General features: G+C 44.0%; 1 protein-coding gene across 2 annotated transcripts in view; it reads right to left on the bottom strand.

The window, feature by feature from the left end:
* Positions 1 to 24,829, bottom strand: part of LOC102686486 (ephrin type-B receptor 3) — a 63,533-nt gene that overhangs the window by 6,601 nt on the left and 32,103 nt on the right. For both annotated transcript variants that reach the window (XM_015361404.2, XM_015361403.2), the window contains exons 2-11: positions 18,204 to 18,268; positions 13,073 to 13,745; positions 10,482 to 10,637; positions 8,751 to 9,086; positions 6,649 to 6,773; positions 6,129 to 6,291; positions 5,284 to 5,392; positions 3,599 to 3,651; positions 2,916 to 3,038; positions 2,327 to 2,574 (exon numbers count right to left, since the gene is read on the bottom strand). In XM_015361404.2, the coding sequence (XP_015216890.2) occupies positions 2,327 to 2,574; positions 2,916 to 3,038; positions 3,599 to 3,651; positions 5,284 to 5,392; positions 6,129 to 6,291; positions 6,649 to 6,773; positions 8,751 to 9,086; positions 10,482 to 10,637; positions 13,073 to 13,745; positions 18,204 to 18,268 (2,051 nt within the window). The remainder of the gene's footprint in view (positions 1 to 2,326; positions 2,575 to 2,915; positions 3,039 to 3,598; positions 3,652 to 5,283; positions 5,393 to 6,128; positions 6,292 to 6,648; positions 6,774 to 8,750; positions 9,087 to 10,481; positions 10,638 to 13,072; positions 13,746 to 18,203; positions 18,269 to 24,829) is intronic.

Here is a 24,829-nt window from a genome sequence, read left to right as displayed (position 1 = left end):
ATCCTTGGCAAGATCCTCTTGTTCAACTTGTTATGCCAACGAAGTATTTGAACTTGGAATCAAAGGAAAAAAAGAAGGAAGGAGAGAGCGAGGCCGAAGTTGTACTTCTCCCTCTCTTTGGCTTTCTCCAGCTCTCCTGCTCCGTCTCAGCACAGCAGTAGCGCAAAGGGAACAGGGCTGCAGCTGCACTTTGAAATGTATGAGGCATCTTTGCCGAACTGCCAAGGAGTGGGGGAGGGGTAAGGGGGGCGAGGGGTTGCTGAGCATGAGGGAAGCAAGTGGAAACGTGGAGAGGGGTGAGGGAGAGAGATCTGTCTGATCTTTATCTTTCCCGTCATCAAAGCAGCAGCATTCTCCATTACAAGCAGATTACAGACTGCAGCGCCGGGCCGAATTAGGGTTAATGAAGATCATTATGGTGTTTTTCAGATTTCAACAGCACTGTCAAAACTCAAGGGGTAGTGTAGTGATGCTGCTGCAAACGGAGAGCGGGCTAGAACTGCAGCTGCGGTGGTCAGTTCGTTACACCATCTCATAACATGCTTTTTCCCCGGGGCAGTGGAACATCACCAGGATCATACTCCATTCATGTCAAATATCAAATCCCAGACACCACGCATCTGCCTTAAGGACACCTGGTTAGTTTGGTTCTTTGGAGCTTGGTACTGGTAACCACTTTGGTTTGGGTGTCCCTTCTTTACCAAAGAAAATTGAGTCCTTAATCTCTTGAATCTCTTAAAGTTTTCACTGCCATGGATGTTGCTGTGGCATGAAGTTTCACTTTGCATTGATTGGGCTAGAAAAATGTTAAGCTCTCATGGGCTTGGTACAGGTTCTGCCTAAGTCTCCTTCTGCAACTCTCAGACTGTGCTTTCTCCTTGAGCAGAATGTTATAAGTTTCTCATGGATTACAATTGTGTCTTGCTGTGAATTACAGATCTGCAATGAATGTTAAGCTTTTATGTTTGACAAACTCTCCTTTGATGATCAAGGATGTCTCAGGCATCAGGAAGTCTTGAGCACCAATTAATATGTATTGGATGACTGTCTATAATCTTTTGGATTGGATTGACTCCCTGCTCATGTTTTGGCATTTATCTTTGTTCTCAAGTGACTCCCATCTGTCCCCTGCCAGTGTTTAACTAGGAAAAAATAAATAGCATTACATTTCTTTTTTCCTTAAATGAGGTTGTATCTTATTGTTTGCAATGGAATCAGATTAGAAGGACCACTATGCAATATTTTTTTCATTTGGTAACATTTGGAGCTTATTTTTCCTTCAAAGAAGTGCACTGAACTTTGCACAGCTGCCATGCTTTAAGAAAATCATCACAGGAACAGCAAGACCTGCCTTCTACTTCCTTTATTTTAGACAACCATAGGATTAACAACAAAATAAGGACATAGTAATACAGAAGGGTATTAAGAAAAGAAGGCATCTTTTTGTAATGGTAGGTGTCTGTCAAGCCCATCATCCTTGTTTTTCAAAATGGAATTTACCGATTGTTTGAAGTAATAGATGGATTTGCACTGTTTGACTACAAGTAATCAAGTATGCAAGATGTGTCGAGTGGCCCCATCTCATTTATAACCTTTCTTATATTCTTACATTCTACATCTTCTGACGAATGAAAGGCAAGGTTCATAAAGATTAATTTTGCATGCTATTGCTTTTTTCCTTCCTCATTCTCACTCCCCCTTGTCCCTGTCTCGCCCTGTCCCTTTCTCCCTCTGTGTCTCTAGGTGTTTAATATTCCTTCACTGTAGTGATTCATTGCTGGCTGCGTTCTGTCCAAATGTCAGCAAAAAGGGGGGCCACAGAGGGGTGTCGGTACATTATTTGTCACAGAATCTACAGCAATGAGGTTAAGACCTTTCTTTATGAAAAAGAAAGGAAGCCAAAAAGATTATAACAGACAGATTAGGTGTGTTATGATAGGGAGCTGCCAGTGTTGCAATGCATGTCTGGACTGAGCCCAGGATCTGCAACAGAATTAAGGTTTACCCCAGTATTTTTGTGACTTTCGTGTATGTTTCTTTTGCTTTGTCTTTAAATTTTCAGCAATTTATCTCATTCACTTAATTTTTAATGGGGAATGCCATTGTAAACCTTTATAATGTAAGAGGCAATTCTGTTTTTTGTCATAAGGCTGGTTCTGAATATGAATAAGCTAGACTGACTGTCACACTTAAATTGAGCAAATGGTTTAATTAAATCTTTCTGAGCTTATTTCAGTACTTAAAAGCATTGGGCAAAGAGGTATTTGCTCTGTGTGCAGAGCTGCCAGAGTCTGCATGACAGTGTAAAGTTGTACTGCTCTCTTACCCTCAGGAAGGAGTCCAGTGCTCCATTCTCCATGAACTCTGTGACGATCATAACTGGTCGGCTCTTAGTTACTACACCCTCCAAGCGGATAATGTTGGGGTGGTCAAACTGGCCCATGATGCTTGCTTCACTCAGGAAATCCCGCCTCTGCCTTTCTGTGTACCCCGCCTTCAAAGTCTTGATGGCCACGATGATCTCCCGCCTGCCAGGCAGTTTTAGGCGCCCACGACACACCTCCCCAAACTCGCCTGAGAGAAAAAAAAGGTAGGGGGTGAAGGAGAGGGAAAGAGGGAGAGGGACAGTTAATGGTGAGAACTGAGGATCCAGGAGAGAAGGCAATGCAGGGAAGAAGTCAACTGAGGTAGAGGGAATGAGGGAGGGAGAGAGGGCTAATGCTTGGAGAGAACGGAGGGTGGGAGAGGGGAAAGAGAGAACGATGGAGGAAGAGTAGAGGGTTTGCGTCGTGGGCCTGATAAAGAGGGGAGGACAGTGGGGGATTTGTCAGTAGAGGTGAGGTTGGGAAGCAATGGGACCTAACAAATGTAATAAATTTTCTTTAAAAAATTTAAATCGACTGCCTCTGCTATACCTGCCCCGATGACCTCCTCAATCTTCACACAGGAGATGTCAATTTCTTTGGCAAATTCACGGACAGCCTCATTGGGGTCCTCATAGGTGAAAGGGTCAATATAGACCTTCATCCCTGGGGTGACTGTGGAGTACAGTCAGAAATTAGAGAAAGTAAGGCGCAATCAGATAACACTTCCTCAAACAGGATCGTGGCACAGCAGCTCTGTAAGTGATTAGTTGATAATATGTTTATATAAATGTTCTGTCCTAAAAGAGATTCAGAATAAGCAGAGATCTCAGTCGAGTTCATACACTTGAACTGAAAAGACTTTTTTTCCTTAAAAATCAAGGGTGATCCACATAATTACATACCAGAGAAAACAATTGCACAAGCATCCAAAAACATTATGTTGAATACACGTGTGAAGAAAATATTTTTCTATTGAATTCTGAAGGTCTTTTTTGAATCTGTGCAACTATGGGCTGTATTCATCCCCCTATGCTGAGATTACTGCACCATTGGAAAAAAAGAAACTGCCAGTGCCACACTATGGAATAGCAGCTGCCTACGGAGACTCCTACACCAGCTTTCTGAAAGAGGTTGTGACATTTAACAACTTCTGCTGTTTGCAGAATTTAATTGTGATGGTCTAAAGGATGTGGTCCCTCTCTCTGTCTTGCAGCCTAGGACATAGTACTCACTGTACTGCTGCAGCTTCTCTGTGTATTCTGATTCTGATCCATTCCGCTGTTTCCTGTGAATTAAACACAAGGCAGTGTCACCCCTCATGGACACAGCTGACAATTTCATCTAACGTGGATTGGGGAAAAAAAGTTTATTCTAATTTTGTTTTATTTTATTTTACAGCACCACCTCAAACTAGCAACTCCGGAACTTGTGTTGTGAAGATTAATTGCACCCTAGCAATTTTGTATTGGTATGGGAGGTGGCGTCACTATTGCATAGCCAGATAACTTGGCACGAATCACTGCTTAGAACTCAGGGTGCTATTAGCACTGATTTATACATCCCCAAAAATAATTACAACAGTAATCAAGCATTGATTATAGTCCCCAGACACATAAGCAGAAACAAACAAAAGATAACTGAAAAGGAAACAATAAAAAGCTTTTGATGCTCCGCAACCCTTTGTGTTTCTTTTAATTAAAGCTTTCAAAACACAAGCTCTGACCTTACTGACCTGGCAGCTTTTTGAATTACTTTAGTAGCTTTGTTTAAACATTTTGCTAGAAATAAGTGTAAGTGTTAAGACAGTGCAGAAAACTGCTCGGTTGTGAATGTTGTCTTCTTCACATTCAATCCTTTCCTTTCATGTAACATTTTTTAGCGTCAGTTTCAGTCCATTATTGTGGGAGAATGGGGGGGAGGACTTCAAAATTAGATGTTAATTTGTTTCTTTGTTGCCTAACCAGTAACCAGGGCAATGATACCCTCTGGTGATTTACATCTCATTTCCAATTCGAATGAGGGATGCAGAGATCTGTTGCAGAGACCCTGCGTGAGACACTCAAGATAAGGGGACACTGCACAGCAATGAACAGTGCCATAAAAGGGGAGGAAAATAATTTTCAATATTCTGTCACGCAGGAAAAGGAAAGTAGATTTCACTTCAATGTGGCACACACTGGGACACCAGGACAATGTAATTTTCAAAGCCTGAGTACTCACAAACTACCTATCTACAGGTGGACCACAATTAACCAAGGTACCCAATGAATTACTTGGACAATTAGCAGACACATGTGTACAAGCCCTGTGATTCACAATCATTACCATGGGAAGAGTGTTGCAATGGGACAAAGGGACAAGCTCAGCTCACCTTTCCAATTAACAAACAATATCTGCTATGATGGGAGTACCGGGTCTCCTGTACACCAGCCCCTCCCTTCAACATCACATATCAGGCTAACAGTCTTTGCAAAGCAAGATATCTAACAGGATGGAGAATGAAAGCAGAAAAATTTGCAAACATTGTATTTTAGTGTTCTTATTTGGCCTAAACATCATTTAGGCCAAATCATTTTAAGCTATGTTGAAGCATGAAGCAAGGACAGAAAAGCAACCTTAAAATCCATTTTTTTTCTGCACAGAGGATTATTAATCTGAAGATCAGTCTAACCTGGGATCTAATAGAAGTGTGCACAGAAGAGTTGTGAAAAGGAAAACTGGCATTTTGTGTTCAAGATGGCATTGGTGGATAAGGGTACTTGAGTAAGTGTCAAAGTGTATCAGGATATCTGCAGGATAGTGTATCAGTATAACAGAGTATTGGGTTGTTAGTGTATCAGAGTCTTTTGGTATCACATTGTCAATGAAATACTGTGTCAGTGTGTCAGTTACTGATGGGGTAAAGGGAAAGACTCACCTCAGGCAGACTATAGCAATGACCACTACAGCGATGATGAAGACGAGGCCGGCTGTGGCTGAGCCCACAATCAAAGGCAGCTGCTCCTGCAGGGACTTCTCAGGGTCGTCTGTTGTGGGGCGGAGGGGGGGGGGGGACAGGGACAGTGTCACAAATGTAACCAGGGCGTGCCCTCAGAGGCTGCTTCATTCCCAAACACACTGTTCCTTCTTTTATAAATGAATTAGTAAAGCAGTTAACACAAGACTCGTGAACACAATAAATGCAGACTGCAGTTATGCAAGTTATATAAAGCATGCAGATTCACACTCTGCCCATAAGGCAGGCTGCCAATCTGTCCACTTAAAAAGCGTCTCTAGGGGTATTCATTTCTTTATTGATTTAATTTCTTGGCTTGTCTTTTCCTGCCCTAAGGGTAACGGCAGACCTCTCAGTGGATTACTGTGACTTGGGTGTTAGGGTGAGTGACAGAGTAAATTGTGGCAGACTCTCCAGCAAACAGGTTAAGTAGCAGAATGAAGAGAGTGCACCTATAAGTCCTGACCACAGTTCATTCTGAAAGAGTAAACTGGAGTGTAAAGTAAAATGAAGGCTAGTTGTAGTGGTTAAGATACAGGTCCTGTGAGAAGAAACTTCCAGGTCAAGTCCAGGCTCTGCCCCTGATTCACTGTGTCACTGCATTGCACTGAGGTCCCTGTTGAGCCATCCAGTCTCTGCAAGTCACTTCAGATAAAACCATCTGCTAAATTAGTTACCATATAACGAGTAAGTCTCCTAGTGCATTAGATGGAGACATGCAGGCAGCAAGCTAACTGGGAAAGTCTGAGCAGGTGGCATGGACGTACTCTGCAGGTTGGTGCTGAAATCCGCCGGGCTGCTGTAGCGGCCGTACCCCGCCACGGTCCGTGCTCGCACCTGCACCACATAGGGGGTCCCCGGCTTCAGCCCCTCGACCCGCGCGCTGCTGCGCTGAGCCGTCATTGTGTGAGCGATCGCCCCGCCCTGGCCCTGAGAGTGTTGAGGGGGAGATGATAAAGAAAAGGGCAAAAAAGAGTAATATGTTCACTTGTATGTTTTTCATATTTTTGGTTATGAATTCATATATAACAACAAAAAACAATGTATGCCAGTATAAACCCATATATAACTAGTAAGATGTAAAAAAAATTGCGAGGGTGGCAGGGGATTTCTGAGCTTCAGAGTTTTGGCATCTGAATGCAGCAAGACTTTTTATAGCATCCCCAAAATGTGACAACACACGCTGACATCTTCACTGTTGAAATTTACTTTTATGTGGCAAGGATGCTTTCTTCTGTGTGTTTGGATCTGCTGGGGTACACAGGCTCACTGGCAAACACCCCTCACCTTCTCATGGTATTTGATCTCGTAGTCCAGGATGATGCCGTTGGGTCTCTCAGGGGGCAGCCAGGACAGGCTCATGGTGCTCGCCGTCGCCCCCATCAGGTGAACCGTAGGCACAGCAGATGGGGCTGTAGTGGGGGAAGCAGGAAATTTGTGATATATTGTGAAAACCATGAAGTAGTCCCCCAGCTCGCTTGTTTTTATACTGTCTCAACCATCCATCCCAGTTCTGTTTTTGGACTCAACTTATATAGTTATAGTTTGATTTCTTGGTACCCTGTTAAACTCAGACTAGTCTCTTCCAGGTTAATTCATAAGCTTACATTTTTTAGTATTTCAATTAGTAGTATAGAGTATATGTAGTGTACTTTAAAAGTATATTTTATGTTGTCGTAGTAAGTCTCTATAAATATGGACACCTGCTTCAAAAATACCCGTGGAATGTGTTTTTATGGAGCTGCAGAAATACTATACACATCTACAAGCTGAGAGTTCAATATGTTCCTTCGCTAGAAATCTTAATTAGCACTTCCTTGGACAAATTGCTGAACCATGAAGAAATCTCACAGCACAAGATGAGTGTAATTTTCAAACAACATGTATTACACTTAATAAGAATAAGACAACACTATGCAAAGTATAAATATCATTTAGAGTTGTGTAGTTTTCCAGTTTGGTTGCCTGTTATGTAAGACTTATTTCTTTTATACTGTTATACTGTTGAATCATACATTTGAAATTGAAATATATTTTATTCAATGTTTAAGCTATGATATAAAATTAAAAGTTTGAGTAGGGAAAGGTACCTGACTATACTTATGTCACACTGCGGCCTGTCCAGCTGTCTCAGCAGCTGTGTGCCATGATGCCTCCTCAGACAATAGGTCCTAATTGTGCTGTGACAGGAGTTTCAGCTGTCTGATCACACACTGCACCCTGCACCATACGCACTGCCTCAGGCTCTTCTGCTCTCTCTCCTTCTCCTTCACTCTGGAGCAGTTTCACAGGCTGCCTCCCATTGGTAGCCATCTCTACCATCTCTTCACCTGTCTGTTGCTCCATTTCTTCATTTCCCATCTTGTCTTTGTCACCCCCTCTCTCCCATTCTGTCACTCTCTCCATCTCCCTGTCACCTATTAGTACAAGTTTGTCTATCTCTCTCCCACTCATGGTTGCCCCTTTTCTGTTCTCATCTCATATCAGCTTCCATCATCCTTCCACGTCTGTGACTATTTAGTCTTCCAAACTGCTCTTCTCCTCTAGCTTTCCTCTTTTCATTTCATTTTCTTACTTTTCAATCTGTTTGTCATCTCCCCTTCTCTGTCCTCCCCCTCTCCTTTTCCTGCTCCTCCTGCATTCTCCCTCCCCTGTTTTGTTAAGGGATTTTCAAGCCATAAGTCCGGTTCTTTGATCCTTCTTCTTGTCTTTCTTGATCTCCATCTTCTCCCCATCCCCCGTTTTTTACTCCCGAGGCCTCCCCACCTCTGGTTTTATAATAGCCACCCCCTACCTCAAGGACAATGCTCCCTGGGCAGATTCCCCAGTAACTTGAGCCCCAGGATTAGGGGGCCTCCCCATGCTGAGACACTGGGTAACCATGACTACCTGAGGCTTATACCCTTATTTATTTTTTTTCTTAAAAGGTAAATGAATATGCAGGACACCCTGGGAGAAAGAGCCAGATAATCTGATGATGGAACAGCCGTGGTCCCCATGTCTTAGCATGTGTATGTGGGGGGCTTTCTCACCCCCGCAGTGACCCAAACACAAGGATCGCAGATACTGGGTCCATTGCCCCAAGAGCAAACAGGGGCTCGAAATCCCTTTGTGTTGAAACAGAAAGCCTAGGAAACAGAGAGATGGAGTGGGATAATCTCCCTACTGTCAGTACCATTGGATGGGAGAGGGTCCTCCACGCACACATAAACACACACGCATACTCGCACAGAAACACACTCAGATATACAAAAAAGCCCTTTGCCACTTGGGGAACCTGGGAGGACAGTATTTTCTACAATGCGTGAAGGAATAAAATGATGCCACATTTAACGACAGAAGCAGTTTCAGTCTGAACCTCAAGAAAAAAGATGAGGGTGCTGCCTTACCAGCCTGGTTGGTGGTGATGTTGACGATGGCATACTGCGGGGAGTAGGGACTTTTGCTGGAGACGCCATTGACAGCCTGGATCTCGAAGCTGTACTGTGTGTGGGCCTGCAGGTTGCGCACGGCGACCCGGCGCTCCATCAGCCCTAGGTGGCGCGGCGAGATGTCCACGTTGTCGTCGCAGCGGGAGCACATGCCCCGGTCCGCCTGGCACTTCTTGCAGATGACGTTGTAGAAGAGGTCGTCGCGGCCACCAGAGTCCCGCGGCTCGCTCCACTCCAGGACTAGAGAAGTCTCATTCACGTTGGAGATCACATTGCGAGGGGCAGAAGGCACGGCTGGGGTGGGTGAGGAGGAGAGGGAGAGGGTTAATCATTATCATTTGCCAAAGCACATCTTGAGAATCAGATCCATGCTCTTGCCAAACGATATCTTTGAGAGAGACGGTGGAGAAACAGAGACTGCAAGAGAAAGGGAGGGAAAGTTAATACACATGCCAAACAACAGCCCTGAGAGAGGGAGTGAGGCCGGGAAATGGAGATGGAGTTAAGACACTTGCCAAAACTCATCCCAGAAAAACAGATCATCTGTTCTCCAAACTGTACGGCCGGGGGACAGAGAGATGGGGTTAATACCCCGGATTTACCTCTCCCACTGTGGAACACATTCACCAAGTGCAGATGGGCTTTAGAATAAGACGTCCAAGATTTATTTAAAATGGGCACTGGGTTTGCAATATAAATTATGCATATTTCATGATTACATAGTTGTTATAGACGGGACAGGATTTATTAGTTTCTCAAGCAGGGAGGACAGCAGGATTAAGAGTCTAAGTTGCGTTGTTTCCTGCAGGACTGCGAAGAGATTACTTTGGGCAGTGCAAGCAGCAGCCCAGTGGCTGTCTTTATCCAATTACTAAAGCCTTATCTCTCTGTGCTGTGGGAGAGTCAAACAAACCCAGACAAACCATCACCAGCAGGCTGGAATTCAGGTTTCTCTGTTTCGTCCATCCAGTAGATAAACGTCTTGGCTTCAACAGCGAGGTTCTGCCTTGTGGTATTTTCTTCAGCTGCATCTCATACAGAGAAGCCGACTGATAAAGTTTAACTGTGGTGCTAATTGTGGAGCTAAGTGAGAACTGATGGTGCCAAACACACAAGCGCAGTGTGCCTTTCCAGACAGGGAGATGGAAAACTCTGAAAAGAGCCAGGAAGCTGATGTGTCGTCGTCGTCCTTGAGGTTGAGTTTTTTTCAATCTGCTTTCAGACAACTCCCCCCACCTCTCTCCCCCACCCACACTCTGTTAAAAAGAGGCCTGTGCTGCCAGGGGTCTGTACAGCCAACACTCGTGTCTACAGCACAGGGAATTTGTGAGACAGGGAGTGTCTGTATGAGAGATGGAGGGGCGTATTTTGGAGAGTGTGTGTCCGAGGGTGGGAACGTTCCCATTGAATTTCATGTGTGTATAGATCTTAATGCATGTGTGAGTTAGTGCATATATCTGTGTATATGTTAGTGTTTAATTATCTGTATATGTCAATGTGTTGGCTGTGGCTGTGTACTCCTCGGTTTGTCAAGCAATCTTTGTGTGCTTTTACTTGTCGGTACATTGGCCTGTGTCTGTGCTTGTCTGTTAATCAGTCTATGTCTTTGTGCGCGTCAGTGTTCCCGTCCCTGTGGGTGTCTGTGTGTTGGTTGCCAGCATGGTCCCGGCCTCAGTGGTCGGTACTCACTGCTGCAGGCTGCATCAGGCGTGTCGCTGTCTGCACGGTAGTAGCCATTGCGGCAGGAGCACACGGTGGAGGCGCCGGAGCTGGTACGGCTGTTGGGGGGACAGGGAGAACAGAGTCCCTCTCCCTGGCGGGACTTAAAGGTTCCAGGACCACAGGCTGGGGAGAAAGACAGAACTGGTTAGAGCTGGGTGATCTGAAGAATATACTGCATGTCTAAAGATCCTCGATCAAGAACACAGCTACTGGGGAGTTTGATATGCAGGTCTTTCAGCAGGCAGTCAGGCTGTATCTGCACCTAAGGAGATGTCCACCACAGTCCTGTGTCCCCCTTTACTGTGCAGAGTTTGCATTGTGTTGTCTGTAGTTTGGTGACTGTAACTGTAACACAGGAGTGATCTATATCCAGAAGAACAGGTCAGATAAAGCCGGGAAGAGAGCACAGGTGCAATGCAGCCCTGTTGTGGGTAGAGCAAGGACATCGTGGTCTTTCACACCGGCTAGCCACAAGGAAGAGGAAGAGGAAGGCATGGGGGGGGGGTATTCCCATTTAGAAAGAGAGAGCACTTCTGAAGGAGGGAAAGTGCTGATCACTGGTTTCCAGGCATTTATAGTCAGCCTTTTTGAATCTATTCCCCTTTCAACTGATTGAGAGGGAGGTAAAATAAAAAGGGAAAAATGCAAATCCTGCAGGCGTTTGACAAGCGCAGTCCAGCTCTCTCTCTCTCTCTCTTTACTCCATCCTCTCATGCAGCGAAGGCAACAGCAGCTTAAAAAACTGATTAAAATTTTAGCTGGAACTGAAAGTTTGAAAAAATGGGAATGGAAGGGGGGGGTGGGCCCTGTACTGATTAATATTCATGCGGGTGTCCTCTTTGCTCTGACTGGGTATTAATGAGCGAAACGGCCTTCGGATTAGCGCAGTTTGAGGCGCAGGAGAGCCACGGTAGGAAGATTTATCCCTCGCCGCTTCCGGCCCCTTGATTAGAGGGCTGTTTTTTATCAGGCACAGTCACCAGGGTTTTAACCTTGAGCTGTTGAGAGCAAACAAATGAGTTTTTAAACGCAAAGGGATGGGATTTACAACCCAATGCGACACCGCCCCTCTCCTTTGCACATCACACTCGTGTCTCCATGAAAGAAGGGCGAGGGGAAGGATTCTGATCCTCATCAGTTGCATACACGATGGGCAGGGACAAGTTCAGGATCACAGAGAGGAGAGGGGGTTTCAGGCAGGAAGAGTTTGGAAACAAGAGCCTTAGAAAAAGAGTGAGACCATGAAAGAGCCCCTCAGATTATTTCTGATCACCTACAGTTACTGAGCCTGCCTTCACCTGATCCTACACTTTACTGAGCTTTGACCTCACCAAGCTCTGACAGGACTTCCACCATGGAAAAACAAAACAAAAAAGAAAGACTAATGTATGCCAGATTTTCCAACAAGCCCCACATCCAGCACAATGACAGAATAATGTCAGAATAAGAATACCGGTCATTAAGTTTTCCTTTAATAAAGACTTTCCAAGAGATGCTAATATATTACATTTGGGTGATTTTGACAGATTAATACTCTGAATTAGTAATACATGCAGTTTCTCTTATTAAAAATGCTGAGCTAAATCTTGCGCTTTTGATTTTTTATGTTTCTTTTTCCTTCGCTATGCAAAACACAATTCCATTGCAATTGTCCACTGAAATTTGAACCATTTTATTTAAAGATGACAATAAATCTTTAAATAAATCTCTCTACCTTTTCTGTGGTCCAAAAGTGACCCTTTCGCTTTCTGGATGTAGGGAGTGGAACAAATAATGTTAATGACAAGGAATAGCTGACAATGAGTCAATTGGATGTGATTGGTAGATTGGTAAATGTGATGGATTAACTACTATAATACTTCATACTGGCTTCTCCTGGTATACTTCACCTTGAGCTGTTGTGTGCAAGAACTGAACGGTGTGAATTAGACGTTGCTGAACAATTAAATCGATATCCTCTCACTCAGAGTTTTTATAAAACCAGAAAATACTCGTTGAGGCTTTGAATGAATTGCTCATGCTTATAAAATATATATCATAACTCCTGTTAAGCTTTGCATATGTTACACCATCAAGCAGACACAACCTGTATAGATGTATATACAGGTGAGAGGGGAAGAGAATTCTAAATGACACTTCTTTGCTTTCCTTGATAATTAATAAAAAATGTATATTTCTTGCTGCCATATATGTGAATGCAATAGCAAACATATTGGGAATAATAATACTTTCTTGTCAAATGCCCTTTTCCTCCACAACCAGGCTCCTCCAAGTCCAAATATTGAGGAAATAACCTTAGAGACATGCACCCAGAAGCTCCCATGTTTTTCATCACTTCAGTTAAGATATTTGCAAGAAAATAATTGCCAGGACCAAATATCCATAGTCTTAGATTTAACCTTCAAAGTTGGGTTTTGGAAAAACAGTTCAGGTTTGACCATGGTGAACCACAAATGCTAGCTAAATGGTGGCCTAGCTTGCCGGATGCTAGCTAGACACCGACCCTGCCACCTCAGTAAGGCAACCCCTGTCAAGAGTAGCATCTAGCAGGCACTCACCCTGGCACTGTGTGTCCTTCATGGCAGGCTCAAAACCAGCTGCACAGGTGCAGGATCCCACTGGAACCATCCATTCCCCATCACCATTGCAGTACAACTTCAGGGGGACGGACACCTCCAGCGCATTGGGCACGCAGGTCCCTGGAGCAATGACCAGTGAGGTGGCCTCAGCGCCCGTGGCCGTTTCAGGAAACACGGCGAAGTTGGCAATAGTCATGGAGCACTTCTTGTAGAAGACGCGCACAGAGATTAGTGACATGCAGGCGCCCAGGTCTTGGAAGGCTAGGTAAAATCCATTCCGGGACAGGGGCCCGAAACTGCGCACCTTGGTGTTGACACGCCCCGACTCCAGCTTGGAAAAACTCTCGTCCGGTGCGATGGTGTCCACTTTGATGTAGGGATTCTCCATCCAAAAGGGACTGTTGGCAGTGGCAGAGTCCGTGTCAGACTCGTAGTAGAAGAGGTTGAAGGTCTCCTTGCAGGAGCCCGGAATGTTGGGGATGCTGTTACAGTCACGGACGGTGAACTTCATCTCTACGTAGACGCGCAGCACGTCCTTGCGCAGAATGTAGTCACTGCGCAGCCAGTTGTTCTGGTTCAGCTCGCGCACGTTGCACACCTGGTAGGTCCGTATTGGGTTCATGGCCTCATCATAGCCGCTCACCTCTTCCCACTGTGCACAGACACAATCAGGCAAAAGAGACAGACAAAAATGAGTCCTTTGTAATTCTGTCTGAGCAGGTCATACACTGAAATCAAGTGGGTTATGTTGCAGTCTGACGTGATAGGGCCTTTTTACTCTTTTTTACAGGACCTGTGGCACCTGTGACCAATTTAGGAACCAAATGGAATCAAATATGAAGTGATCTCTTAACATAATACACTTTTACACCTGACCTAAATTACACTGATCAACAGCAATCCATTTGGAAGGACTTCAAGGTACATTTATTAGACAGACTTTTTGTGATTGCCACAAGTGCCAGTGCCATTTGAGAAAGTGAGACTTTTTACATGTGCAACTTTGTTTCCCAGTACAGCAGTCTAGGGCTGGTACAGATGAAACCAGTGATCTCTTGCCCTTGGTTTTGGAAGGTGTTCTAGATTTCACTTCACCTGGAATGAATTATTGACTTAAATAAACTCAATTAGCAGTCCTTGGCCCTTCAGAGGATTTTCAATTTAAAGGCTCTTTAAAGCCTATAGCTGTCACGAGACAGGTGTCAATAGCACTGGACCAAAGACTATTTTGACCTTTTGCTATGCCTTTCATGCTTCACCTGCTCTACCTGTGCCCAGGGTTGAAACAGAGAGAGGAAGTGGTCTGACTGTATTCTGTACTGAACAGGAAACCAAAACACATGTGTAGGTTCACATTCACACAGACTTACATGCAAAAGCACATAAACAGAGACATGAAAGCACATGCACACATAGACAGACTCACATGCACTCACACTATAAACAGAGTGATGCAATAGGCAGAGAGAAAGAACAGAAATACACTAAAGCTAAAAATAAATTAATAAATTAGACCCCATTTACTCCTGTATAATCAATAACGCTCCATTCAGTGTCATTAAGTCAAGTGTTATTCCATGTAATCCAGCCTATCATTTCTGTTTAAAATGATGATGAATCAAACTAAAATAGCCAATTTATCACAATTATCATAAAGTGTCAGCAGTATCAGTCACTGTGAATTATGAGTGGATGTTTACCCCATTCTGCTTCAACAAGAGATGCATCGCTTCACAAGCAATTACATTTCAATTACTGACATTATTACACTGTGACTGTATCGTTCTCTCCAGCAAGCAGAACAATAATCTCGATGCATGTTTAGCCTGTTATTGGCGACAATTAATACAATGCATTAAACTGCTTAAAAAATTATTACTGAAGCAAAATAAAATAAAAATGTGCACAGCATTGGTACTTTGTCAAGAAGCACATTCCATTATGATTATTCTTTGTCTTCCACCATTTTCCTACAGTAAGAAGATTGCCTGTCAGACAGTGCCATGAGAATAGTGATCATTCCTTTGTCTAGGACTGCTTGTCTCTCTTTGTAGATATCAATCTCTCTCCTGATCTCAGCTGAGCATTATTTGTCATTTTACATCACTACTGGAAACCCCAAGTACTTTGCAGACATAAGAAAACCTCTTTTAGCATTTTGTCTCTTCCTGGGTTCTCTGCTGCTTCATCCTGGCTGTCCATCGATTTGTGCATCCAGTTCAAGAATTCCTGCTTAACCAGCCTTTCTCCATAACTACAGCCCCCACATCTCCCTATATCCCATCTCATCCTCTCCCCTCTTGTTGCCATGCTCTAATTTCAACTCACAATGGACATCATCACTGGACCCCACAGACCAGCATCCTTCTTCTCCTCTCACCTGTCGAGATTGCACCGCCTGCTATATCAGACCATAGCATGTTTTCCTGAGCTTGTTCCCATACTGCAGGCTCACCGTTCAATAATTCTCTCCACTAACCCTGCATCTTGTTGACATGCTACTCACCTTATAACTTGCACAGCTATTTCTCTTTGCTGTACTAGATTTATCACCCAATTTTTTTCTGCCTCTTTACTTAACACTACATTATACAACTGTGCTATAGCTATTTATGAGCTTGTAATAACCCAATATATATATATAAATGACAAGTTTTATTAACTGAACCCTGCCTTGGCTAAAGACATCAACCAAAATAACTGAAGAAATGTCACCCAGGTTCAGGTGACTGGTAGCTTATTGATCCCAGTAACTCAGCAGGCTGTTCCTACTAGATCACTTTCCATAATGTGGATCGTCAGTTTGATTGTTCTAAAGACTCCAGCTGATCTAACAGCTGTAAGTTGCTGTTTCAGGTTCGATACACTATGTAACTACCAGGGCTTGTTAAAGTAGGCCATTGGTTTCAATTGCCAGGGGTTTCAATTAACAAAGAAATGCAGGCACGAATGAGCCAGGCTTATTTATGCCACCATCCCTCTGTGGAGAGCACATGCCAATTCTTAATTTGAGCCTTTGCTATGAAGCCATTTTAATATTGGAACCAATAAGGGATAGGGAATGCAGATCAATAGTCTCAGAGCAGGTAGGTAAGCATGAGGGAAGCAGCAGCTAAGAGCTGTCAATAACCAGCTATGCTTAGTCTTTGCATCCACTTCAAATGCTCAGTTATCTGTCTTAAAGCCTTCAGGACAGCTAATTTTGCACTCTGAGTTTCCACTCAGACTTGATATTCATAACTGGTGAAAGGTGAAAGGGTTCCAGAGTGCCCAGAGGCAGGGCTGAGGTCAACCCTATTTTTCATCTTGAAATCAGACCTTGATTTTCATTTTAATTTCCTGCTTTAAATATCTTTTTCTTCAGTGATTCCATACTTGGGTTATATTCCACACTCGCCCCCTCTTAACACACGAGCTGACCCAAGCTACATCAGCTGTGGATGTGTTTGTGACTGCTCTGTTTGGTGTTTGGTGTTGTATCGCAGCTGTATTTTCTTTATGTCAAAGCAGCTTATGTTAACAGCAGCAGTGCCCTGTGAATCCCATCCAGCAGAACAAAAGGAATGGTGGTTTCTGAGGCTCAATAATCTCAGAACATTTTATCACAAAAAAGAGATGAATGAGGGAAAGGGCAAGAATATCTGGGAACGACAGATTCCGGGACAAGTTCCCATTTTTAATTATTATTATTTCAAGCGTGTTGATCCTTTTTACTTCCCTCACAAATTGTCATTCTCTCAAAATACTGCCTAAACCAGTGAGCTGGAGTGTACAGCAGCCAAAAAACCCAGAAAAACAGAAACAGGAGGAGGCGTGCCAATTAGGACAACGAGACAGGGAGAGGCGGGGGGGGGGCTGCTGATATTTTCAACAGAACAGCAAACAAAGCAAAAATCAAAACCAAAAAATTTGAAGAGATTCCCAGATTCCACTTCAAGCCAATAAATAACCTTAGCTGCACGGTGTTTTCTCCCCCCCATTCATAAATCCAGCCCTGCATGCTTCTGTTGAAAAGGACAAAGCCCCCTGCATCTACAGTAATGAAGGATTAACACAGAGGGACAGGGACCTGAATGAGAGCATCTGCTGAGGAATCAGGGTTTTTTAATGTCATGGCCTGAACTGGTGGCTCGCTTGGTGTTTAACGATGGGAGGAACAACAGAGGGAGGGAGAATAAGGAGAGAGAGGGAGAAGTGTGGCTGCACAAATGCCCTGGTGGGCTGGGACTGGGGTCAGACCTGTCAACTTCAGGACTGGCGCTAAATTGCTCAGAAGTAAAGAGGGCTTGTGAACAGCTGGGGGAGGCTATGGAGGATGGGTGGGGAAGTGGGGGGGCAGGGGGGGTAGGGTTTGAGGATAATCTTGCTGTGGGGGACAGCACCCACAGTCAGGCTGAGGAGGAGGCACGTCCCAAGGGTGAGACACAAGCCCAGGACTGGAGGGGGTACTTGGATGTGGGGCTTCTGAGGAGGACACACTATGTGTGTGTGTGGGGGGTGAAGTGTGATTGATGCAGAGAACTGCTCTTTATCTGACACCCTGAATGTCTTTGAATAGAGTTGACTTATCAAGGGAGAATGTCGTAGGCCGAGTGCTCTCGTGATTTCTGAACAGAGGGCAGTAGGAGAATGTGTGTACACGTGGCTGTTCATGCACATAGTTGTTTTGTCTTTATGTTCAGAATTTAGATTTATGTTCAGAAAATGTTTAAAATGTGGGAATGTGGTGTCAGTTTTTGGATTGATATCGAGCAAACTTGTACATTGTTGCACAAAGAAGGGCTGGGCTCTCAACCATTTGTTTTTTTTGCCTAGCATTTGTAAAAATCGCATAAAGACTACAAATGCAACCCTGTTTACAAATTGCTCATTTCATCGGAAGAGCTAGACACGAGCTGAATGACAATTTTTTTTTCATTTCAGTTTATTATTCTTTAATGTATTTGTCCTTCACCAGCTATAACAGAATAAGGAAGAGGAGAGTCATGCTGGTCTCTTGGGCCATTTCTCTTCTCACTCTCACACTCTCAATCAACCCAATCTCACTCTACCTCATTCATTCTAGTCTCCAGCTCACATTCACCTCAGTCTCCCTTTCACACTCACTTACTCCAGTCTCTGGATGTGCAGTCCAGGCCAGCTCTGATGTCGCCCACTTGGTGTCCATTAGTGTTTCTGAAAAAGAACCAGAGAGACACAACACTCAGTGGAAGGAGCACAGAAAGAGGATGAGATGTAGATGAGAGTACATAGTGGCACAAACAGAATTTCCGAGCAATGCACAGCGTCCACACCCCTCAGTTTTACTCAGCATCGAGTGATTCGATCTCAGCGTCAAGCTAAAATGTGCAAAAACCCCAGCATATCAGCTCCCACACCATAGCTGTGCAATTTATTCCATGCATTTGTAACACTCAGTGTTAAAAATAAAATAAAAATGGTTTCCAATATCTGTGCTGAAGCTGCTCTTAGCAAGTCAAAATTGATGCCCTTGAGTTCTGAGCTTATTCTGAGAGGAGACCATTCAGCCCGTCACACTCATCAGGGCTGTCAATCGCTTAATGAAACCAGAGTCACATTAAGATTCTGCTTCAACAACTCTCCCACCCCACCCCACCCCCATGTTTCCCAGTATGGCCATTCAGCACATAAACAGGGTTTCCTCTATTTGACTCACTGGAAAAGCCATAATCACTGCAGAATGCTGGATTATTAAATTGTGCTGAGTCTAAGGGCATTTCAACACTCAGAGGATACAAGCAAGCGAGTTGCCTTTTCTGGGAAGCATCGGGAAAACACCAAAAACCTCTGAGAACAGAACAGGACGTTAGGTGATTCAAATGAGAGGTGGCCATTTGGCCTATTTCACAAGTATGGTTTCCAGTTATTTAATGATCTAAGAATTTATTAACTCCTTTCTTTAAAGGCTTACTTGGCATCTACTTCAGGCACATGACATGAGAGCTCATTCCAGACTTTCAAAACCTTTTATATGAGACATGTCTCCTATTGTCCATCTGCTGTTTTGTTTCTCACCAGAATTTCCATTTGGGTCCCCAGGTCCTTGTATTGCTGCAGAATGTGTCCTGAGCTGTCTAGGACAATGCCTCTCAGTAAGTTCTATACCTGAATTAGTTCGCACATCTTTTTTTCTCTGTTCTAGGCTAACAAGATTCATTTCCTTCTATCTTTTTCCTTCTAATTTCCATTTCTAGTCTATCTTGAGTGAGACACTCCCTACAGACCAGAAACTAGAGCTGCCTCCAGAGCTGCAGCATTTCCTATAGCTGTATACTACACATAATATTCTAAATGAGATTTAACTGGAGAATTGACTTCCCTTTATTTAAATTATGCATGCTTGCCGATATATCCAAGCATTTTGTTGTTGTTTTTTATTGCTTCCGCGCACTGTGTAGTTGCAGAAAGTGATGAGTCAACGTAAATCTCCTAGGTCTTTCTCGTATATTGCTTCTTCTATTTCAATACCACTCTTTTCGATATTTGAACATTTAAAAATTCTTGCTTTCCACATGTAATACCTTATACTTATCCATGTCAAATTGCATTTGCTTGGTGTCTACCTTGTCTTGTCCTGAGTTCTTGTATTATCTACAGAGTAGTTGCTTCCTCCTTATGTTATTCTTCAGTAACCTTTTAAACCACTTTTTCTAGACTGCGATTTGCTAACCTTTAATATAAATTTGGCCTTAGGCTCCAGTGCCATGTTTTGGGAGTGGAGCCATGCCATCCTTACTGCCTGGGCTAATTTGTCCCACTCCTTTGACATAATGCAAAGCGCAGTGTCAAGGCATGGAATTGAGAAGCTTCTTTGAAAGGAAGCAGCACCCTGAGGAGCAATCTGGGGTGTATCACATGATGTGTTGTGCACTTAAAAACACCCATGGGCCACTATAGGCTGGGTGATGGTGAAATGGTTATGGCAACTGTTAGGGTTAAATTTGTGTTCAGATTTTACTGTGAATAATGAAGAAAATCATGCTCATTCTGTATGTTTCCTAGAATCACAGGAACTAGTAGCATAGTAATGAGATTATTTAGAACTTTTTTAAATTATTATTGTTCTCGGGAGGCCAGCTTGCACAGTTGTGGTTACAGTTTGGATAATAACAGCTTTTTGAAATGTTGCGAAAGAGCTTCAGTTGTAAAGCTTTTCTTTAAGGCAAAGGTGGAAATGAACTCCTACATTAAAGCTAAATGTAAAGCATAAATCTGTATTAACATCAATGATAATGCTTTTCTCAAGACTGTAATGATACAGTAAAAGCAATCCATCGTGTGCTACAGGAAAGCTCCCCAGCTCTCACTGCCACCATCTTGCCAAGTTCAGTTTGATAACTTATTTTCCATCTACAAGAACAACATTCGTGTCCTGTAGTATAAACATCAGCCTTCTGAGTGACAGTCTGCATCAGGCCCTACATAAAGCACAAGCCCATGCTATTACGAATACCGCTGTGTCCAAGAGTGCTCTGTTTTGTGCAAACTGCCTTTGTTTTCTCTTTTGTCCCTTTGGCTCCCTATGAAAATAAAAACTACTTGAGCAGGTGCTCATTTTCTAGGGTCGGTGCAGATTACAGGCCTCACTCTGCCCCTGGTCATGCTGCTGACTGGAAACTGAAGAGGACAGATAAGGAAAAGGTCTGAAAAGAAAAGGGCAGACAGACGCTGTGGGTGATCTCTGAGGGGACAACCCTCATGCTCTAAAAGACTTATTAAATTGCCCGTTAAGAGATTTAATTAGAAGCGTTATTACTGTCTGGGGCACGGCTGCAAGTGTGTGTGCCACTGAGCATACCTCCACACCCCAACCACCCAAATAGGATCGCGGTGACAATAGAGCAGCTAAGCCAGTGGTGCAGACCTGTATAGATTCAATCTGTGTGCTCTTCTTTTCTGCCCCTTGTCTCCATCCCTCTCTTTCTTTTCCCTTCCCACTCTCTCAATTTGTATTAATACTAGTGTGAGGTTGTGCTGGGTACAGTTCAGTTCAGACAGTAATACAGTGCTGTGTCAGCAATACAGTCAGCTATATCAGCAATACATAGTGAACTGTTAGTAATGCAGTAGGCAGTGTAATGCAGTGTTAATAATGGAGCGGCCAATGTCAGTAATACAGTGAGCCGCTAAACACTGCAAGCAATGCAACACAGCGAGCAGTGGCAGCAACACAGTGAGTGAGGAGAATCTCTAATGGTCAGGATGCTCTCTCCCTGTCTGGCTGCTCCTGTGCTCAGCTGCTCTGTTAATTAAACTCCACTTCAAAGCTCTGCTGAAACTGCCTCTCCGCTCCACTTCCCTCACTGTGATTCAGGTCTTTGTTCTGAGATTTTTTTTTACTTTTTTTTTTAAGTGGTTCAGGTGAAATGACTACAGATAGGAATGTGGAAATAAAAGGAATCCTGTTCTTGCAGGAATCAGCCAGAACAAGGGACTTACAACTGCTGGACTCTCCACAGCTGAGGACCAATACTTCACACACCCACCTGCTAAATCAAGCACACACAAACATACACTTGTTGACCAAACACAGCTCAGACAGAAAGCTCTGACTCAGTGGATCGGGGAGAAGGTTCAGGAGTGAAAACCAGCCTGTGGTGGCTGTGCATTATCTGCAGTGGCATTAAAAAGCCCAAAGCCACTCTTTGTATACACTGCCCATGTTTTAGATGAGAAAGCAGTCCTGCCTGAATGAGAGAGGGGCAGAGAAGGGTAACACTGTCCCCTCCCCATACCCAGGACCCCTCAATCTCCCCGCCCATAATAGGCCCAGTGAAGAGGTGGTGGCAGAAATGAAAGGTTAGTTAGTACAATAGCTTGCAAAGTGGGAGCTGTATTCTCTTTTTCTGGTGCATTTGAGAGCTAAATTAAAGCATTTGGGAGCAAAACAAAAATAACAGCATTGTTTCTCAATGTGGCGAAACCTGAATGACGGGTATGAAATAGTGATAAGAAAAGAAAACAGTTCTTTCTAGCAGCACTCCTACAGAGGCTGGGAGCTCAAACACAATACCCGACTTACCCTCTGCACACTTTTAGCACCGCAATTACAACAGTTTACATTCAGAGGCTGTCACAAATAAGCTTTTTGCTTGTGGCTACAGCTTTGGCTAATCATCCTATGATTTTCCCTCCCTCACTCTCCCTCTTAATTTCTGCCTCTCTCTCTCTATATCCCTCCCTCTAATTTCCCTTGTCTCAGTGCACCTCGTTCTCTTTCAGCATCTCCCTTTTCTGTTTCTTTCTGACCCTTTCTCACTCTCCCTTCCCTTCCTTCTCTCTCTCAGTGTCACACACACATGGTGGCACACACAGGCAGAGACACACCCAGACACGCACACACTCACTGCCACAGTCCGTCCCATCATGCCTGTGCTCCTAATCCCATAATGACAGAGTTGGGGTAATAACAGAGCGGGCATGGAGACGAACAACCCCAGCCTGTCCGAAACACGCTTCGATTACACAACGCAGCCCGCAGCCTGGGGGGGGGCTGCTCAGCCCCCACCCCCACATAATCCATTTACAAGCTTAAAATACATTTTTCTGTCCAAGCGAAGCTTAATCGTGAAGAGACATGCATGTCAAAGGGAAGAAAGGAGCTTCACTGGACAGTATGGCTGTCCAGGAATGTCTGTGTTTAAAATCCTGCAAGAGAGGACTGGGAAGGGGGAAGACTGTCAATTACATTATGACTGTCTTGATTTTGGAAATGACTCAGAGGCTGCTCTTCTCTTTGAGCCTCCATTCCACACGTTCAGCAAGATGAATGCAAGAGACTCCAGAGAAAATAGACCCTTCTCGTTGGAACAGCAGAAAACAAGCTGCTACATCACTACAGCACTGAGAGTCCCTCAGCAGACGGGAGCATGGCAAGCTCCGACGGGCTGAATGGTCCATTCTTCTGGGGGAGCTCCGAGACCCTCAGGTCCTCGACTCAAACACAAGCACGCTCTTAGCAAAAGAGGCTTCTGTGCCTTCCCACACAGCACCGCTGCTTTGTTTCGGAAAAGACAAAAAAAAAAAGACGTGTCTGTGGCAGAGCAACACTGTCTTTCCAAGAGTCTTATTAGGGCTATTAGGGCAATTGCTGGGCTTTTGTTGTTCAGTCTATTAGCCCTGGGAGAAAAGGACAGAAAGGGAGAGAGAAAGTGAAAAAAAATCCCATTTAAATTCAAATTGTGCAGGCAGCCTCCTTTTGTGCAGCCTATAAGCCCAGTAATTAGAATCTGGTGGCTGTGGAGCAGGAGTGAGCAATAGGAAATCAGGACTAGCTGTGGTGTCCTCCTTCTGTGAGCAGTCTCGATTCACTGTCTCTGTTCAGCGCGCTGCATGCATTAACATCCCAATGACCAGGGCCGGGCAGCACTCAGCTCTCCTTGCTGTTGTATTGTTGCAGAAGGTCACTCTACAAAGTCTACTGTAAAACCAAGCTCTCCAGTTCAGTTCCATGAGGCCTATCACTGAAACACTGAAACAGATGATGGACCACAAAGGAAATCAGGACTTTTAATCATCAACAGTAAGAGAACATGAGGTTTTATGTACAGAACTCCACCCATCAGTCCAGCGATTAGAAAAAATCACTTAGTCCCAATAAGAGTCATGGCACTAAGAACACCCTAATGATCAGGATCAAGATCAGGTGAGAAATTATTTCACCGGTTAAATAAAGATTGAAATGTTCATTGCATATCCAGGGGATGTATCTCGGACTACACCTTAAATACAAAACAATTCCTTTTTTTGACAGGGAGTGGAAATAATTTGATGGCTGTCTGGGCATTTTCTATCCTTTGCTTTTTCAAAAAAAATTAACTAAGGATAAAGAGTGCAGGAGACAAAGTAGTTGTAGAAAAGGTAAATCAAAAGAATCCATATGCCCTCTCTTGCTTTGGAAAATTAGCTAGAATTGATGTAATATAACAAGCATTTTGCCCTGAAGGAGAGAACAAAAAAAGAGAACAGTTTCTGGAAATATTAGAGAGGTTACAAATGAGAAAGGCCATTCAACTCATCTTGTAAATTGCACAGGTGCCTAAAGGTGTTGTGACTTACTGCACTGCATGGCAGGGGGTCTAGTGTTGTGCAACAGGAAACTTCCTGACTGGGAATGATCATATCAAGGTGCAGAAACTTGAACTCCGCCTGCTACAGACAGAACTGCGGTTGTACAAGGACTTGGTTTCCTCTCTCAGATTGAAATATAGATTTAATAAGAGAGTGCAGTCGATTTGCCTACAGTCCCCAGCCTGGGAGTGTACTGTGCCGAGCCCTGGCAGCCTGAGGAATGCCTGTGAACTCCAGTTCTCATGGCTGTTTTGTCGGTGTGGAGCCTGTAATTACACAGGCCGGCACATCAGACAGGCAAGTGTGCCTTGGGGGGTGAGCTCTGCACAGCCAGGTGGGGAAGAGAGGGGGGACAGGTAATGCAATAAATGACCCCCCCCTCCCCATTTCTTTTGATATTTGCACTTGCAGCCTACAGTGTTGACATAGGGTAGTTCCACATGGACAAAATCAGGGGTATCACAAAATTCTACTGTCCGGAGTTTTGTAGAGCTCTATTAGAGTGATCCAAGAACAGGAACCCCAATAAAAATATCAGCAAGTGAAAACATTTTGGTGCTCTTTCAAGCCTAATTTAACATTTTTCAAATGGGGGCTGGCTGGGAGGCTATTTAATACATCTATTGATACCCCTCAATGCACTTA

Source organism: Lepisosteus oculatus, chromosome 13, assembly GCF_040954835.1.
Source record: "Lepisosteus oculatus isolate fLepOcu1 chromosome 13, fLepOcu1.hap2, whole genome shotgun sequence".
Classification (NCBI taxonomy): domain Eukaryota; kingdom Metazoa; phylum Chordata; class Actinopteri; order Semionotiformes; family Lepisosteidae; genus Lepisosteus; species Lepisosteus oculatus.
This window is presented reverse-complemented; position numbering and strand designations above follow the sequence as displayed.